Source organism: Gobio gobio, assembly GCF_949357685.1.
Source record: "Gobio gobio genome assembly, chromosome: 21".
In the NCBI taxonomy this organism is placed as follows: domain Eukaryota; kingdom Metazoa; phylum Chordata; class Actinopteri; order Cypriniformes; family Gobionidae; genus Gobio; species Gobio gobio.
The window spans coordinates 44811501-44830576 of NC_137117.1; the positions used below are offsets into that span (position 1 = coordinate 44811501).

Below are 19076 nucleotides of genomic sequence, written 5' to 3' on the forward strand. Positions count from 1 at the left end.
GATGCTTCTCAACAGACTACTGACTAGAAGTAACTTTACAACTACATGTCAGCTTATTCACTAACCTGAACCTGTACCCTAAAATAACAGTCTACCACAGTCTAATACTCTAATGAGAGTTAGTTGACATGTGGTTGCAAATCTACTTATAGTAGAATGTCTAAAGTGGACCATCAAAATAACGTGAACCCTTTTTTCTTACCCTTTCTAATGTTGATGAATCCATCCAGTTCTAAATGATTGTGTACTGTCATTAGTAGTGCTTGCCAAACCTGTTCCTAGAGGCACACCCACTGTACACATTTTCAAACCTGATCAGTCGTGCCTGATTCAACTCATTAGCTCATTAGTAGAGACTCCAAGACCTGAAATCGCTGATTTAAATAAGGGAGACATCCAAAATGTGTACTGTTGGTGTGTCTCCATGATCAGGGTTGGCAAACACTGGTCTATGCTCTCTAAAGATGCTCTCTTACCCAAGAACTCCAAGTTAAACCAAGTGTCCCATTCCTAATACCAGCTGAGATATAAAAATATACTAAATATACTTCTGTGATTGCATCTTCATGCTGAACCTATTCCATATTGAGCTGTCATGACTTAGAGGCCATTCACACTGAACCTGTTTTGGTTTATAATTCATTTAACTGCGATTTTTGGGATGATCAGACACGTCCAGCCAGCGTTAAAATAGAAAACAGTGAGTGTAATGCAAGAGCTCATTCTGTGTGAACAGCCCCCTTTTTGCGCATAACACTTGGCAGTGGAATGAAAAAAAAAAACAAGGTCTAGAGATGTGTCTAGAGAAGTTGAACTTTTTGTAACTTGAGCACCGCGTTTTTCCCTAAACACAATGTCATGCAAAAGACACTAGATGTGAGCACAACAGTCAAATACGTCCATCTAGCACATGTTTACATAGAAAAACAATGGAAAAGCAGAGCAGCGGAATGCAAAAAAAACCCATTTCTGTCAGGAACCGTCAATGACGATTGACTATTAGCATACAGTCTGGATTGGCGGTATGGTTCTGTTCTAGGCAAGAACAAGGAGAGCAGCAATAACCCCCCTTAGGGTAAACAGAACAGAACCAACATAATGTTTTGCAGATATCATTAAAGTCAGGGAAATTAGTCTTATTCAAGGGGAATCAGAATGCCAAATCCTGACTGACGAGAGGAGGAGCTGGGGATGGAGGAGGGTAAATGAGCTCTGGAGAAATGCGATAGCTGCTGATAGTACTGAAGGAGCTTATATGTGCATGCTGTGATAGACGTCGTATTCCTATAGGTAGACATGATCAGCTGACAGTCAGCTGATGCGAGCTTGACTAACTTGACCTGCCAGAACTGACGCATACGCCTGATATTCTGGCCATTAGGCTGTATATTTAGACTGTTAACCAAGTATTTCCACTGGTATCTGTCACAGATCGGATCTTTGTATATTTGTAAACAGCAAAAAATGTTAACACTTGTGCTCACACGATCATGGTGGAACAGTCAGTAGATCTGCAATGTAACTATTCCATCAAAATTAAAGGGTAGTTAGAGAAATCATGCTGTTTAATGCTTCACTGATCAATACAATCCTCCTCCGTATTTGTAGAATATAAGATGCAGTGTTCTGATGGTTTGCCAGCCACTACAGATGTTATTAAGAGCATGGACATGCTAAAAAACATCACATTAGGTTGTGTTCATATTCAAAATTTAAGAGATTATTGCTGATTACTTATTAATATTCATGATTTCCAGCTTAAAGATATTACAAACACAGGTTTTAAGCACAAATACATGCATATTTCATTACAGCCACAATATGTAATTTTTCACCGCTCCACTATCAGAAAAAAAGGTACAGTGGAGGTACAATTTTGTTCCTTAGGGAACAAAACGTATAACTGTACCTTTAAAGGTACAATTGGTTCTTAGGGTACAATTTCCCCTACAATTAACCATTGGCAGGCAAGTTCGGTCCTAGTGAGCCGATGTCCTGCAGAGTTTGGCTCCAACCGTGAAAGACATCTATAGAAGCTCTAATTGAGAATTAACAGAGGTTTAGATGTTGGTTTTATTGAAAATAGTCACCATTATGGCGATCGGTGTTTCCTTTAGTTGGGCAGTTTAACTCTTGGCTTTTTTTGAGTTTGTGGTTTTTGTTACAATGTTAACAAAACACATAATCTGTTCAAATCAAAAGAAGCCATAAACAAAAATTGTCATGAAGAAAAATGTTTGACTGAACTCATCACTGACTAAAACTATAAATAAATGATATTCACCAACAATGCTTTCTTGCCACAGATCAGGCATTCTGAATTTTGATTTTTAAATACATTCTAAGGGGAAAAAAGTTTAGATGCACACAGATATCAAGAATCAGCATATGAATCTCAACAATGGTGACATAGCTTATTCGCTTATTAATCGCTTATTTCTCTAGATTTAAACATTCTTGGAAACATCTGGGATAATGTACATAAGTCAACAAAATATATAACATTGTTCTAGTGGTTTTGGGATATTTTAAAAATCTTACATATTGTGCCTTCAAGCCCTGTTAATGTTTGAACAGCACATATGGCCTGATTTCCAAGACCAAGAATATGAAATATGAGCCAACATATAAAAAAGCTTGCTGAGGAAAGCATCAATATTATTATTGCTCACTCTTCGTCCGGCACTGTTTGTGCTATAGACCTGGATGATAGCATAAATCATGCAGCTTGTGAATGAGAGCTGTGTTACTTTTCAAAGCAATCAGACCTGGAACAAAACTGGCTTAAACTGAGTAATGGACACACCAAAATATCCCAGAGATATTCAGGCTTGGGTCTATTTGCATCTGGTCCAGTAAGCAACCTCCAAAAGGAAACTTCTGATAGCAGACATGATTGAAAATCTTCAATATCCCAGAGAGCAACTGAAACAAACATTTATGGTCAAATTACATTTTGTTTAGAGGACGAACCAGAACTGATTCGATCAAATTCTGTTAAATATATTGAAGTGATCAGGTTAAGAATGTTTTCTGATGGTCTGCACATCTCTCCAGCACAAGTAACAGCAGATCTGACCTCATACAGACCTCAGTCAGAGCATATATCTTCCATATTCACAAGAACATTACTCACTAACTCCTGCTCTCTACAGCATCTCGACGTAAATGTCGTCCAAGGAAAGATCTCCGGCCAAAGAAGTCCAGTTTCTTCTGTTTATCTGTCATTACGAGCCACAAGTTCAAAGGGCAGTTCAGTTTCCCGCACAGAGCCAAAGTCTGCTCTGATGAAACCAATCATTTACAAACCATGCAGCTCGCTTGCATCAGAATTGTTTTGCTCAAATCTTGTAGAAAAGAAACAGTTCCTCCAACAACTTCCCCTTCAGGTTTGAAGTCCTGTTGTGTCTGCAGTCACATGAGGCACTGTACAAACAGACAGGAGAGGCTGAACTCAAATGTAAACTGAGCACACCTTTTAATGCAATGAAGGGAAATACAGGAGACACTGTATGCACAACTGGGGGGAGCGGGGTAAGATGAGCACTTATGTGGTCCGACCTCGAGATAAGAGACAATTAGTACAACGTATCTAAAGTAATTTCAGGATGTTTTTAAATGACCAGAATAAATCTATGACGAAGGGTTCTAACAATAAAGGCTTCATGGCTCAGGTTAGGGGTAAGTTGATCCGAGTCAGTAAGGTGCAACATCTGGGTGTAAATGGACCATCTGATTGAATCTCAAACCCAATGGATAATTTACCTCTTTAATAATTTACAAATAGTCATATTTCTTTTCTTAAAGCTAAATGAAACAACATAAAACCAACCAAATGAAGTTGAAAATTCAATATCTTTAATTGTTTCTGAAACACCAAAGTTGTAACCTTCCCAAAAACAGACTGAGTTTTGCAGTGTAACATTTAATTAAATAGAAATTTGAATGAATGAATAAATGTCACTCAAACGAATACATTTTAGTCAAAAGGTTCTTGGCATGGAAGTTTTTCTGAAATATTGGACATGTTAGGTCATTAGGGACAACAGGTGGAAAGATTATGCATCTTCTGGCTCGTATCAGAGCAGGATTTGGTGTACTTGTACATCGTTCCTATCAAATAAACTCAAGTTAAAAAACGAAACCAGTTGTGTAACATTACATTGGAAATATCCCAGTTTATACTTCAGAGATTTAACTCAACTACAGTGCCTTATGGTGGGGTAAGTTCAAATGCAGGCTTAATTTACCCCACAGCAGTCATTTTGGGCAAAACTAGCTAGCTCACCAGTTCAGGCAAATATTTAGCTAAATGACTTGCATGGTTTTATACATTGCTAAATCACCCATATTTGAGACATGGACAAATGTGCTTTGATGCAACAGCCATTACATCGGTTATGCTAAAATGTTACCGTAAGTAAATGGGTGCCTTCTACTCCTCCAATGTGCTTCTTTTTTCACATTCTGGCAAAAATGATTGTCATGTGAGCAAAATATATGGTCACATGGCAATAAAAGTGTACAGTTGCAGATAAAGGGAGCAAGATAAACTTACCCTCTGGCTCATCTTACCCCACTCGCCCCTACTGCACATAAGGCTGTTCTAACGAATCAAAATACACACTAGCAGTACTTCATCCTCCCTAAATATACTCGTCTATTACATGTCCTCAATTTAATATTTTCTTTATCAGTTTTACAGAATGGCACCAAGCTGAATAAATGGCTTCTATAAACATACTATAGTATAAGAAAAGCATTGGTAAGTGCTTTGGAAATGTCAACGCTTGCTATCAGACACCACTTTTCAGTGCCTCATTCAATACAAGTACAGCACAGAACTGTTTATTCCTAATTCAGACGTATGTCAGACTCGGCCTAATAAAAAAGGACAGCCGGGTGCAGATAGCAGCAGGACTAGCACCGCGTCCACACATGCATGTCCTGGTTAGGGTTGCCACCCGTCCCGTAAAATACGGAATCGTCCCGTATTTACAAGCAAAATGACGCGTTCCGTATCAAACCAATACGGGACGCGATTTGTTCCGTATTTTTCATAGGTCCACACATAGTTCAATAAACACACAAGGATTTTGCAGTGTGGAGAATACTGATAGCAAATATAAACAAATCAATTTCACAAGTAGTAGGCCTACAGGAGCTCATTTGTGCGTGATTGCGTTTTAGCGGCTTTGTTGTCATAGCGGCGGAGTCTCGAGAACATGCGCTGTGCCGTGTGCCTGTAAACTTGCGCGTTTTTTAAAAAACATGTCGAGCTCGCGTCGCGTGCGTCCACCGGTTAAACGCAAGAGGATCTCCAGATATAGAACTGAATATCAAAAAGGTATCAATGGGTCTGTCCAGTAACTCATGATGAACCTCAGGCGAACTGCACACTTTGTGAGAAGCATTTCAACTGACTGTCTTAAAGCAACAGCGCTGACAGACACATCTGTGCTTCTAAAGGTAGCCTATAGTTTTTTTTTTAATGGATAATATATTAATATAATATTCCATACATTATCAGAGCTTGGCAGACAGAATTATTATTTTTTAGGCAGGTTAATTAATAGATTATAGCCTAATAAATGTAATTATTAATTTATAATTTAGCTACGCTATAATCATACATAACCAATAATCCTGTCATATAAAGTTTATGACATTTAAAAATTTTTAGATAAAAATGGGACAAATAATTACATGATAATATAGTCATAATTTAAGTAAATTAATTTAAAAAAATTACATTTTTGAAATTCAAAAAAGTGATTACTGGTTCAGAATGACTGCTTAAAGGGACAGTTCACCCAAAAATGAAAATTCTGTCATCATTTTCTCACCCTCAAGTTGTTCCAAACATGTATACATTTCTTTGTTATGTTGAACACATAGGAAGATTACTATGAAAGTCAATGGTGCCCCCAAAGAAGCCTGGTTACAAACATTCTTCTAAATATCTTCTTTTGTGTTCAGCAGAACAAAGAAACTCATACAGGTTTGGAACATCATGAGGGCGAGTAAATTATGACAGAATTTTTATTTTGGGCTGAACTGTCCCTTTAAAGTGCACCAAATAGGCTACTAAAGAGTTCTTTAGAAAAAAAAACAAAAAAACAAAAAGTAAAATAATGTAAAATGTGTTCTGTTGCAAGTTCACATACTTGATCTCATGTTTTCTTATGGTTTATTATTGAGCTGTCAAGTTGTCAATGTAGAAATAATAATTTCATGACGTGTTTTTTTTTGGGGGGGGGGGGGGGGGGGGGGGGTCCGGGGGTTGTGAACGTGTGTCCCTTATTTTGCCACACCAAAGGTGGCAACCCTAGTCCTGGTCCACACGCAGAGTACATGCAGTCATGGAGATGTGCTGTTGACAAAGTGAAATTCACAGCTCTTGCATAATATCTCTAGAGATGAATCTCACGCACCATCTGTCCTGGCAAACACTGACGCGTTCCTCCTCTCTCCTGCCTAGTGCTCAAACAGCAATGCCAGCGCACAGTTTGGAGAGCATGTCGTATCAGAGAGGGAGAAACAACATGCATTTACTGACGACTTCTAACGCATTTAGAGATGACTGTAACATGCACAGGATAATGAGGAAGCACCCTTAATTATTAGGGGAAATTTCGCTGATCGTTTAGCTGTTTTGAGTTGACAGTCGCTGTCATTCACTGACCAACTTTTGTCACTTCCGTCAGCGATTGCTGCGACTGGACCATTCATTTCCAATGAGAGCGGCACAGCGGAGCTGAAATGCACACAGTGTGAATGCAGATCGTGTGATAACTCCCTGTGCTCTCACCTGACTTCACACTCCGCTCTTTCACAGCTCACACACTCCTATCCTCTCTCCTCGTGCCACAGATCTCGCGTGTCTCAGGATTAGGGGACATTTCCCATTTTCTCAAAGTAGTTTGGAATCATTTATATCAAAATTAGCTGGAGAAACTGTACGGCCATATTGTGCCATATCATATTTTAATATGTTTTTCACAGTGTGAGTGAGTGTGTGTGTGTTTATGTATATTTGTGATTGTATGAGTGTGTGTGTTTATGTATATTTGTGTGTATGATTGTATGAGTGTGTGTGTTTATGTATATTTGTGTGTATGATTGTATGAGTGTGTGATTGTATGTGTGTGTAAGTGTGTGTGTGTGTGTGTGTGTGTGTGTGTGTGTATGATTGAATAATGTGTGTGTGTGTGTGTGTGTGTGTGTGTGTGTGTGTGTGTGTGTGTGTGTGTGTGTGTGTGTGTGTGTGTGTGTGTGTGTGTGTGTGTGTGAGATTGTATGTGTTTGTGTGTATGATTGTATGTGTTTGTGTGTATGATATCACAATATTGTATATGTGAGTGGGCATGTTTTTTTGAAATATCAGGACACAAATGTGTATAATGTCATGGGTATTACAAAAAGAGGGTGAAATATGAGGACGTTCCCCATGTCCTCACTTTTCAAAATGCTTATAAATCACAGAATGAGTTTTTTTTCACAGAAAGTGAACTGCACAGTCTCCTGTGAGGGTTAGGTTTAGGGGCAGGGGCAGTGTGTGTGTGTGTGTGTGTGTGTGTGTGTGATGGGTAGGTTTAGGGGCAGGGGCAGGGGCAGTGTGTGTGTGTGTGTGTGTGTGTGTGTGTGTGTGTGTGTGTGTGTGTGTGTGTGTGTGTGTGTGTGTGTGTGTGTGTGTGTGTGTGTGTGTGTGTGTGTGTGATGGGTAGGTTTAGGGGCAGGGGCAGTGTGTGTGTGTGTGTGTGTGTGTGTGTGTGTGTGTGTGTGTGTGTGTGTGTGTGTGTGTGTGTGTGTGTGTGTGTGTGTGTGTGTGTGTGTGTGTGTGTGTGTGTGTGTGTGTGTGATGGGTAGGTTTAGGGGCAGGGGCAGTGTGTGTGTGTGTGTGTGTGTGTGTGTGTGTGTGTGTGTGTGTGTGATGGGTAGGTTTAGGGGCAGGGGCAGTGTGTGTGTGTGTGTGTGTGTGTGTGTGTGTGTGTGTGTGTGTGTGTGTGTGTGTGTGTGTGTGTGTGTGTGTGTGTGTGTGTGTGTGTGTGTGTGTGTGTGTGTGATGGGTAGGTTTAGGGGCAGGGGCAGTGTGTGTGTGTGTGTGTGTGTGTGTGTGTGTGTGATGGGTAGGTTTAGGGGCAGGGGCAGTGTGTGTGTGTGTGTGTGTGTGTGTGTGTGTGTGTGTGTGTGTGTGTGTGTGTGTGTGTGTGTGTGTGTGTGTGTGTGTGTGTGTGTGTGTGTGTGTGTGTGTGTGTGTGATGGGTAGGTTTAGGGGCAGGGGCAGTGTGTGTGTGTGTGTGTGTGTGTGTGTGTGTGTGTGTGTGTGTGTGTGTGATGGGTAGGTTTAGGGGCAGTGTGTGTGTGTGTGTGTGTGTGTGTGTGTGTGTGTGTGTGTGTGTGTGTGTGTGTGTGTGTGTGTGTGTGTGTGTGTGTGTGTGTGTGTGTGTTGGGTAGGTTTAGGGGCAGGGGCAGTGTGTGTATGTGTGTGTGTGTGTGTGTGTGTGTGTGTGTGTGTGTGTGTGTGTGTGTGTGTGTGTGTGTGTGTGTGTGTGTGTGTGTGTGTGTGTGTGTGTGTGTGTGTGTGATGGGTAGGTTTAGGGGCAGTGTAAGGGGATAGAAAATATGGTTTATAGGGTATAAAAACCATTACACCTATGGAATGTCCTCACATTTCACAAAAACAAACATGTGTGTGTGTGTGTGTGTGTGTGTGTGTGTGTGTGTGTGTGTGTGTGTGTGTGTGTGTGTGTGTGTGTGTGTGTGTGTGTGTGTGTGTGTGTGTGTGTGTGTGTGTGTGTGTGTGTGTGTGTGTGTGTGTGTGTGTGTGTGTGTGTGTTTAAGAGTGAATGACTCTTCAGTAAAGTCATTCCCCCATCACAGGCCACAGTAAAAAGGAACAGCTGTTGTGATTGAGGAGAAAATGAAGAACAGTGTAAGATGAAATAATTTCCTCTTTAGGTTTTCATTACAGACGCACAAAAGCCCCACAGTCTGAATGGGGTTTCTTACAGTAAATCAAGAATGTCCATCATGAACACTACATGGTTTCTACCAGAAAACTGAACAAACAAAAACATAAACAGTAATGAGTTCTCCCTGGAACTGCTGTCTTGCTTATAATTAAAATGAACTAGTACCAATACAAAATACCAATAAAAATGGAAAGTCTACATAAAACACGAAAACACAACGTGTGTCTAGGTAAACCCTACGATATGAGGACAAAATGTCCCCTCCAAGATGGCAATATCTGAAATCCTTGTCCTTGTGGGGAATTGTTTTGAGAAAAAACGCTTATAAATCATATTAAGTGATGTTTTTTGAAAATGTGAAAATGCAGAAAGTTCTGTGTAAGGCGAGAGAATATACAGTAGTATAAAAACATTATGTCTATGTCCCCATAAAACATGAAAACCCAACGTGTGTGTGTGTGTGTGTGTGTGTGTGTGTGTGTGTGTGTGTGTGTGTGTGTGTGTGTGTGTGTGTGTGCAGGACAACATAGTGTCTGTCAAAGCATCCCCACTGGGTGTCTGACGAATAACAGGGTCTCCTGCATTCCTAGTGAATAAAGGTGGATGAGAAAAGGGGCAAGAAAACTCTTTGGGAGTTTCGGGAGTCCATCACGTTAATGAAGAGCAGATTTCAGCCGCGTGTGTGTGTGTGTGTGTGTGTGTGTGTGTGTGTGTGTGTGTGTGTGTGTGTGTGTGTGTGTGTGTGTGTGTGTGTGTGTGTGTGTGTGTGTGTGTGTGTGTGTGTGTGTGTGTGTGTGTGTGTGTGTGTGTGTGTGTGTGTGTGTGTGTGTGTGTGTGTGTGTGTGTGTGTGTGTGTGTGTGTGAGCATGCCGGTTGTCTCAAGTGGATTTCCATATGTGCCTGAACACACCGCAGACCAGATGACCCACTTGCAGTTTCACTGTAGATGATATAAGAATGTACCAAAGTCAAACACAACATCATAATAAATAAAAAAACGAATTAAAGAAAGAAAGAATATTGTAGATTGGAAAACAACTACAAACAGCAACAGATACACAGCTCACAATGTCTGACAAAGAGTATTGTGACCAGTGTTGGGGAAAATTACTTTTAAAAAGAAACGCATTACAATATTATTACACCCTAAAAAATGGCGTTACTTTTGCATTACTTTTTCTCACTTGGGCTGAGTTTGCTTGTTTGTTTTTAATAACAAAAAAATTAAATTTTCGGGCAAACGTAAAGGCCGTTTCACAGCAGAAGTGAAATAATACGCCTCAGGCTGAAGTGTACAGTACTACAGTACTAAGTAATCTGATTGCGTATCCCAACTATAGCTACGTTTACATGGACACCTTTTGTTTCAATCGGATAAATTCATTCCGATTGATGAATCCGAACATAGCTTACATGATCGCTATATGAAGTGGTGCGCGTTTATATGTTCCAAGCTTCAAAGCGGAATTGATTTTTTGACATATGCTCACTGCACGAATATAGTTTCCCCTCTGTTTGCGCACACTAACCATTCTCCTATATTGCTGATTTTCTTTTTTAAAGAGCAGGCTTTGGCGCAATCCATAGACCGTAAAAAAATATGGACGACCCGACTTAATTGACTTCCGCTGACCAGAGTTGAAGCTTTCGTAGGCCCGCACACGGCGCTGACATCTTGGGACGCGATTATCAAAAGCCCACCCACACTCTCACAGATGCAGAACAATTCATTATGTTGGTGTGAAATAAACAGTTATGTAGAAATGAAAGCTAAAGCTCCAATCTCCTCCCCAAAATCCCGAAAAAAGTCTGTTAGTGCCTCAGTGACAACTTCACTCAATCTCAGCTGTCAATCATGACGTCACACCCCCCGTTTTTATAGCATCACATAACTAACTAAAACTAAGCTTATTTAAAAAACGAACACTTGAAATGAAATCATCGTAATAAAAACTGCCTAAAATGACAGAAACCATATTTAGGAAACAATTATTTGAAGTGTAATTGAATTGTTTAGTGTGTCTCGCGTCCATTCGAATACATAAAGAGGTGGGGTTTATGAGCTATACTGGGACCGGCCACCGGGGGGCAATCGAGGCGCGGAGGCTTCAGTTTCTGACAGGAGTGCTACAGGCTTGGCCCAATCCCATTTCCCTTAGCCCTTCCCCTATGTTTTGCGCGTTCAGATGAAGGGTAGGGGTGTCTCGGTTCTCTTTTGGCTGGAGTGGTAGGGTTAAGGGCCAGATAGCCCTTCAAACGAAGATTTTTCAGGACCACACTTTGAACAAAGGGGTATGAGGAGTTTTCCTGCATGCACCGACCGTGGCTGCCAGTTTCTCTGTAGCTTGCTAAACGTGTTATTTGAGTGATGTGAACATCTACATTGGACTTAGCCCCGCCCACAACATTTGAGCTCGGGCAGTTCGGTCTGGACTTGATCTGTAGAGGAGTAATTATGCCCGAACAGGAACTGCTCGGACCAATGAAATCATCAGGGCGGGCTTTAGACGATGATGGACAGATGATCAACAGTAACGTAATCATCCACGTCATCAAAGGCGCTTGGGTTGAATTTGTTCTAATCCTAAACGGAGAACTTGTTCGTATATGCATTCACCTTTACTATTTCTCTCAGAAATGATGATTGTGTTGGTAAGTACTCTGCATATCCTTAAATTCTTTTTTTACAACACCGGCAAAGATCATTGACACTCATCTTTTTCTTCTAACGTTGCTTATACCAGCGTGCGTGCAGCAGGGTTGCCAAGTTTTTACAACAAAATCAGCCCAATTGCTACTCAAAACTAGCCTAAAACAAGCCCAATAGCTTTCCGGAAAGAAAATGGCATTTGGGGGGTAAAATGTGTGTTATTTTGGCAGGGCCTTTTACGCTTTTGCTCTTCAGAAACCTACGGGTGACGTCGCGGACACTACGTCCATAACGCAGTCTCTGTTTACATCACGTTTCATCTATAAACTCTTGCGTTTCCAAGTAACGTTGACTCGTTTGTATTACATTGCGAAGAGCTCTGTTATCGCAGCACCACAGTAGAAAACAAAACCATTTCTGGAACAGTTAATAAACAAAGAGAACAGTTTGGCCCGATGGAAAGATGCTCCACCAGTCATGTATGTTCTGTATCGTCTTAGGAAACTTGAAGGCTCGTATGTTTTCGATCTGAAAGCAAGCGCCGTTTTCTGAAGTCCAAATACAGAGCAAAACAGTGTTGGGAGTGAGTAATCTGGTAAACGTGCTCGTGCCTGATTTCTGTCAGATATGTGCACTTCATTGCTGTTCATACTGGTTAAATGTTACAGGGCACTAATAAAAGAAACGCGATATGATGACGTGTAATTCTGTCCCATATCTTAGGGGAATATTTTCACCCCTAGTAGGGTAGGGGTAAGGGTAGGCGAAGGGGTATAAAATAGAATTGGGATTAGGCCTTAAAGGTCCTGTTTTTCGTGATCCCATTTTTCAAACTTTAGTTAGTGTGTAATGTTGCTGTTAGAGCATAAATAATACCTGTAAAGTTATAAAGCTCAAAGTTCAATGCCAAGCGAGATATTTTATTTAATAGAAGTTCCCTTTCAAAGCCTACAGCGAACAGCCGGTTTGTTCTACATCCCTGTACATCCTGCTTTAATGACGGCAGTAGAACAGTTTGTTGACTAAACTCCGCCCACAAGAATACGCGAAAAAGGGGGCGTGGTCTTGTTGCTCTCCCACGTGGAGAAGAGGAAGTGTTGCGTTCGGTTGCGTTTGTAGAGTTTGTTTGTCGCCATGTCGTCCAGACGCTGTTATTTTCATCCCGGAGTCAAATCAGCTTTGTTTGGCCTTCAGGGACGCTGTAGTTTGAGCGCGTTCATCTCCCCGTTATGGTTAGAGGCGTGACCTTTCCGGGCAACGTGCCCTAAGCTGCTGTCCAATCACAACACGGGAACCGCTGGCCCAATCAGAACTCGTTACGTATTTCTGAAGGAGGGACTTCATAGAACAGGGAAATCATTGAGGCGTTTTGAGGACAGTGAAAACAGCGGTATACAGATCAGTACATTGTGTGAAAAATACTGTGTTTTTTACACGCGAAACATGAACACATGTTATATTGCACACTGTAATCACAATCAAAGCTTCAAAAACACAGGAAAAACGGGACCGTTAATATTGATCTCTTTCGGGTCCTGATTAGGCAACGATGAGCACAAGAACCGTTATGCCGTGCTGCGTATATTCATCAAGCAGTAACAACGCCCCTTCCCAAGCCCAATACAAGGCGTCTGTAGATGAGAGTCCAAAACAAGGCCTGGTGGGACGTTGTCCTGCTCCACTTCACAGACGATGAGTAGAAGGAGAGTTTCAGAATGACAATATCTCATTAATGACTCTTCATTCATCAACAACAGCTCATTACGCCATCTCTACATCATTGCACATGCACAGAACTTTCAATCCGATCAAGTGTTTACACGTCCTCTCGATCGGATTACAAAAGGATTAAACCCCACCCTGTACAATCCCGATGAAATTTGATGCGACTCTTTTCTATTCTGACTGTGCTAGTGGTCCGATTGCAGTCAGATTATATGGGTCCATGTGAACACAGCTACTGATTGTGACACTTTTTTGGTTTGGTGGAGCGTGTCCATATATAGCTGTGTTGTGATGAACTGCCTGATCTGCTTGACACTAGTTGCTCATTGCGAGAGTGGTTATGAAAAGAGAAAGAGAAAAGCTCTAGCAGAATTAGTTTACAGATGCCACTTGCTTCACTGTAAAATCGAATTAGTTAGGCTTACTTAAAAAAAGCATGCAAACCGATTGCCTTAAAAAAACCAAGTAAAGTGAAATAGAAGTAGTACTTTGTGCTAACAAATGCTGAATTTGTATAGTTCACTTACACAAGAGTTCTAGTAACTAAAAAAGAACTGTAGAGAGTACTTGATCTTTTACTTTAGATTTACTCTTGACTTAGTATAGCTACCATTGTTGTTACCATTGTTGTGTTTTGATGCTGAATACTGAAGTGTGTGTGTGTGTGACTCAAGCATGATCAGCTGCAAGATATTGTTACAAATATAGAGGGATTATATCAACTCATTTAAAAGTTCCACAGGTGTTTATGACGTAAGTGTTAGCAATAAAATTGAAAACGATCGTTATATGACATAAAGGGAAATATTACATAGGTTAACTCTAAAAGGTGAATAAAAGGTTTAAAATAATTTAAAAAGCAACCTATTTATAACTTCTCTTTGAAACCAAATAACTGATTTCTTGTTGCATCGCTGCTTCAAAAGAGAGTTATAATAATATGAATGTTCCAATTGCCCAACCAAAGTGAACACTGATCACCATAACGGTGAGTTTTTTTTTGCCATCACAAAATGGCACTCAAACCAATCAATTAATCTTAATTTGGGTTTTCTGAGTAAACAAGGAATAGTATGTGAATAGTACAGATTACTAGATTTTCACAATCAAGTTAAGACATTAAGTAAAGTTAACTAAAAAGTGTTAGTTAGAATCACTGTTGGATTTTACAGTGGTTTTCTAATGCAGTAACATTTTTCTAATACTTTGAAGCCTCTATATATGAGACCTCTTGTCATTGATCATTGAATTATTGGATGATACAATCACTGGCAATCATCAGAATCCCTCAAATAACCAGCAATGTTGCCGAGTGAAAGAGTTTGCTGACGGTGGGACTGTTGGCACAGGAAATGAGACGGCTGATGTGTCCTCCAGCAGAGGAAGCAGCCGGTGCCTGCTGATCTCTCCGGGTGTTACTCTGTTATCTAGTTCAACACTGCAGACATGTGACATATACACAATACTAGACAAGAGCCCTACACGACTGACATCTCAGGCCCCGGTTTCCATCAGGATAAAAACAGTCCAAGAATCCCTCAATATTTAACAGAGAAGCACAGACCTTCCACAACAACAGTGGACATTATAAATAAACCATAACATGAGCCTTTAAAGTGCTCCTCTGCACGAACACCTCGAATAACTTCAGTTGAGGACTAATAAATAACCCATATTTATATTCAGCTTCATACTGTCCTGGTGAAGAACTCTTCCCGTGTGTTAGAGAAGGACTGTCATGTAACACTGTTTCTCTCAGCTCGGGCTAAATAAAACACATTAATGTGATCATCTCGTAAATATAGAGCAATGCCTCTGTCAGGACACATGACCAATGCTACAGAGCCCGAAGAATGAAGGGAACCGGTGCTAAATTTACAGAAACCAACAGCTTATGAAGGTTTCAATGCATTACTGTATATTCCACTATTCTGCTGCTTTTGCGAAACTATTATTGACCACTTCAGCCACAAATCATCTTGACTTAAATGCTTCTTGTCAAAGTGTAGTTCAGACCTGAACTATCCCACAAACACTAGTTATAGTGCAGTCTTACCAGCTGTCCAGCTCCAGTTCAAGCAGAGACTGTGTTTTCTCTGAGTTGCACTGCAAACACCACATATCTGCGGAGGAATGCACGTCCACAACACACCGGACTCAACCATCACTGGATCCGAAGGCTCTTCAGCTCTGAGCTCAGCACAACAACAGGACCGAACCGCGAACCGTCCCTCAGCGAGAGCTCTGTGTGTCACCGCGGCCCAGAGGAATTACACCAACAGATCTGATGAAACGCAAACCCTGCTTTAGGGGGAAGAGGGTGCACTTCTGAAAGAAGCAGGGAGAAGGACGAACACGGACTTCTGCACGGGCGGCAGAGGAATGCAAGTGGGAAAATGTGGAAGCACCTCTATTAATAGAGCCTTTCAGAGAGAGAGAGAGAGAGAGAGAGAGAGAGAGAGATTGTCCTGCTCAAACTATCCAGCGTTTGCTGCACACATGCTTCGTGTGTTTAGACTCTGAAAGACAAACACACACTCTTTCTCTGCAGTATAAAAACATGCTGCATGCTTTTAGAGAGAAGTCGACTTTGACCTTGCTTGAGTGACCTTTCTTTGAATTTATATGTGAATTTATAAAACATTACAGTCCTTGATGCTGATTGGTCAATAGCCATGTTTTATTGCGGATAAAGCACGGTTATGACCACTTCACTGAACAGATCAGTGTATCACCAAAGACTTTACATATCGAAAGACAGTGCACTCATTGTTCTATAAAAGGGAGAAAGTGCAACGCACAATATGGCAGAATAAATCCCGTCTTATAAATAAAAGAGCAATCACTGATTGATAAAGTCGCTGTGTTACTGCGGCTGCATTGGCGGATCTAGCCTGGAAAAAAATACTTTTTTAACGCTATTTGAGCATAAGAAACAACACTTATGAGACAAGATTTCATTGGTGATTTCAAATAGGATATTTAACCTGTTAACTGTCACCCCCCTTTTTGAAAATATACATGAAAATGCACTACACAAACTTAAATGGTTGCAATTCAAGAATGCTTTGGAATATAGACGTAAGTTTGGTCTCGTTTTAAAGAAGACAGTCAGCAGATTAATGGCTTCTTCAAAAAATAAAAGTATGAAAAAGTTATGAAAGTTTAAATTTACTGTTAATCAAATGTACTGTACTAAATATTTTATATTTTATGTAAAATATATATGTTACAAATTTGTACTCTAAAATAACTATCACATAAAAGCCAAATGTCTAACCAATTTGTGTTCCAAATTTGAAGTTGACATCACAAAAATTGAAGTTCCCATGAGATTTTGTTTAGGCGCTGTACCACAAATAGCCACCGGGTGTCATTGAAATTCCATTGATTTTTTTTACTCCTGTATCTTTTTTTTAACTTATTTTTACTCCTGTATCTCCTGTAACAAATGTATATATTTTTGTCCAAATATAATAAAACAGTGGGCAGATATAGAACTGTGAGACTCAGACCTTTCCGGCGATATGTGTTTTGTCAAGATTAGAAAAGGTTTTAAAATAAATGTTGTAATATGAAACATGACGACGCCCACTAGGGGAGGAGCCGCTAGAAGAATTTAGAGTACCGTTTCCATGGTAACGCAAAATCCGATTTCAAAACAGTTTTCACAGGATGAATCTTGAGTTCGTAAGCTTTCGAAAGATATATAGTTTGTCAACATTAGATCAGAATAAATATAGGATATAATTGTTTTAAACATGCAGTGGCAAATGGGCCCACCGGTGGGCCAGTGACAGTTAACGGGTTTTAAATGAAACGTTGGTACCGCTGCACAACACCCATAGAAACATAAACAAACAATATACTGTCAAAACTGTTCCATGTGTATTTCAGATAAATAAACTCTACTGTTTATTTAATGAAGTATGAGTAAGCCCTGTTGGCGTAATGTCTGTGTCATTCACCTTTAATTTTGAAGCCACGGCCTTCCCTGTAAACGTCTCATGCAAGAGATACGTGTGTGTGTGTGTGTGTGTTTGTGTGTGTAATGACATGGGTATTACAGCGTAAACATGGTTTATGAGGACACTTCCTGTGACACTTCCTTTTGGGGTCTTATTAGGCAAACTCTCACTGTGCAGCTGGTCTGGTTCAAACTAAAAGACAGGAAACAAACTTTTTCTCATGCTGAAAGATAAGCAGATGCACGTGTGTGAGAAATATCATATACTGTGTTAAAATAAATAAAACAGACCCTAGTCTAACATTTACAATGTTTCTAGCGGAAGGATGGCTACTTAAAGTAACTTATTAATACATACATATTAGGGATGAAACGATTACCGGTTTCACGATAAACCACGGTAAAATTTAGTGACGGTTAGTAATATCGTATAAAATTTAATTATCATTAAAACCGCATGTGATTATCACGATTTTAAAACTCACGGTAAATCTTGTCCAGTCAGCGTCAGTCTGGCGCACCGCTGTTTTCTGAATGAGGAGAAATGGCAGAAGGCAGTGACAGCACTCGGGGGATTGTTCAGCCTCTAAAAGGACCCAATCTGAGGCGTTGTCATATTTTGGCTTTTACAAAAGTCCTGAGGGAAACTTAATCGCAGATGGTCACCCTGTCTGCAGAACATGCCAGAATAAAGTCGCTGTAATAGGGAAAACACTTCAAAACTACGAACGCAAGGCAAGTGGACTTTGACCTCAATACCAAAACTACGTCTGGGAAATAATAACGTGAAGTGAACGAACAAGTTCAGATAAAACTAGGGCGACATTAAGGGATAATAATCAGGGCTTGACATTAACAACCGCCCTTTGCGGGTGTAAGTTAACGTTATTTCGGCTGCACACTAGCCACTCTGGCTGTTGAACTTATTATAGTCTTCTCAAAAGCCATCTGTTATAATCGCGTTGCGCATTATAACCACTCACACGTGTTTATATTGAGTTTATGAATGCAATATCTCATAATCAGAGGCGTTCAGATTAGCCGGAATTTTGTTCAGAGCGTGCGCCGCTCACACGCTGAAATCTACACTAAAAGCAGAGATGTGTGTGTGATGTACGCAGGAGATTCACTCATCACACAGAGGTTGACTGTTTTTGTTCTATTTCAGCAGCGAAAATAGTTTCAAACAAACACAGCAGAACCACAGCGCATCTGATGTGACTGGCATAACGCTGGCGAATTTAGGGACCGTCTCTAAAGTTACACACAACATTGGTAGCGTTATACACGTTTCTGACTTCAATAGCATTTGAAGAGAATGACAGTCATAAAACTGGCTGTAAAGTGATCATCTAGGTGTCAGGTATGATGCAATCATTTTGATATTTAATAAAATAAACTGTCAAATCATAGGGAAATATGGATATGCATTATTTCTCTAGGATACTGTTTGGGCTCTTACACAAAACATGCTAGATTTAAATGTGTCTGATAGAACACTGATGAGAATATTGCTTGAGAATATATTTACAGAGATAATATTAGAGATTATATTTACGAGAAATTATTATTATTTATGCGTTGCTATATTGACGACGGCCATTATAAGGAAGAAAATCCCACAGAATCTTGCTTAAAAAAGTGCATAGAGCTGCTTTAGTTTGTTTGTTGATTTTCAAATATAAAACTTGAACAAAACCGTGATAATATTGATAACCGTGATAATTTGGGTCACTATAATCGTGATGTTAAATTTCCA

The 19076-nt window shown here is 40.2% G+C and overlaps 1 protein-coding gene across 3 annotated transcripts in view; it reads right to left on the reverse strand.

The window, feature by feature from the left end:
- The window catches only part of iqsec1a (IQ motif and Sec7 domain ArfGEF 1a), a 39727-nt gene extending 24010 nt beyond the window's left edge, over window positions 1–15717 (reverse strand). For 2 of the 3 annotated variants that reach the window (XM_079803124.1, XM_079803125.1), the window contains exon 1: window positions 15407–15717. In XM_079803124.1, the coding sequence (XP_079659250.1) occupies window positions 15407–15471 (65 nt within the window). In that variant the 5' untranslated portion in view covers window positions 15472–15717. Of the gene's footprint in view, window positions 1–3136; window positions 3244–15406 lie in introns of those variants that run through there. The other variant, XM_079803123.1, reaches the window with a different exon arrangement.
- Between the last annotated feature and the right edge of the window lie 3359 nt (window positions 15718–19076).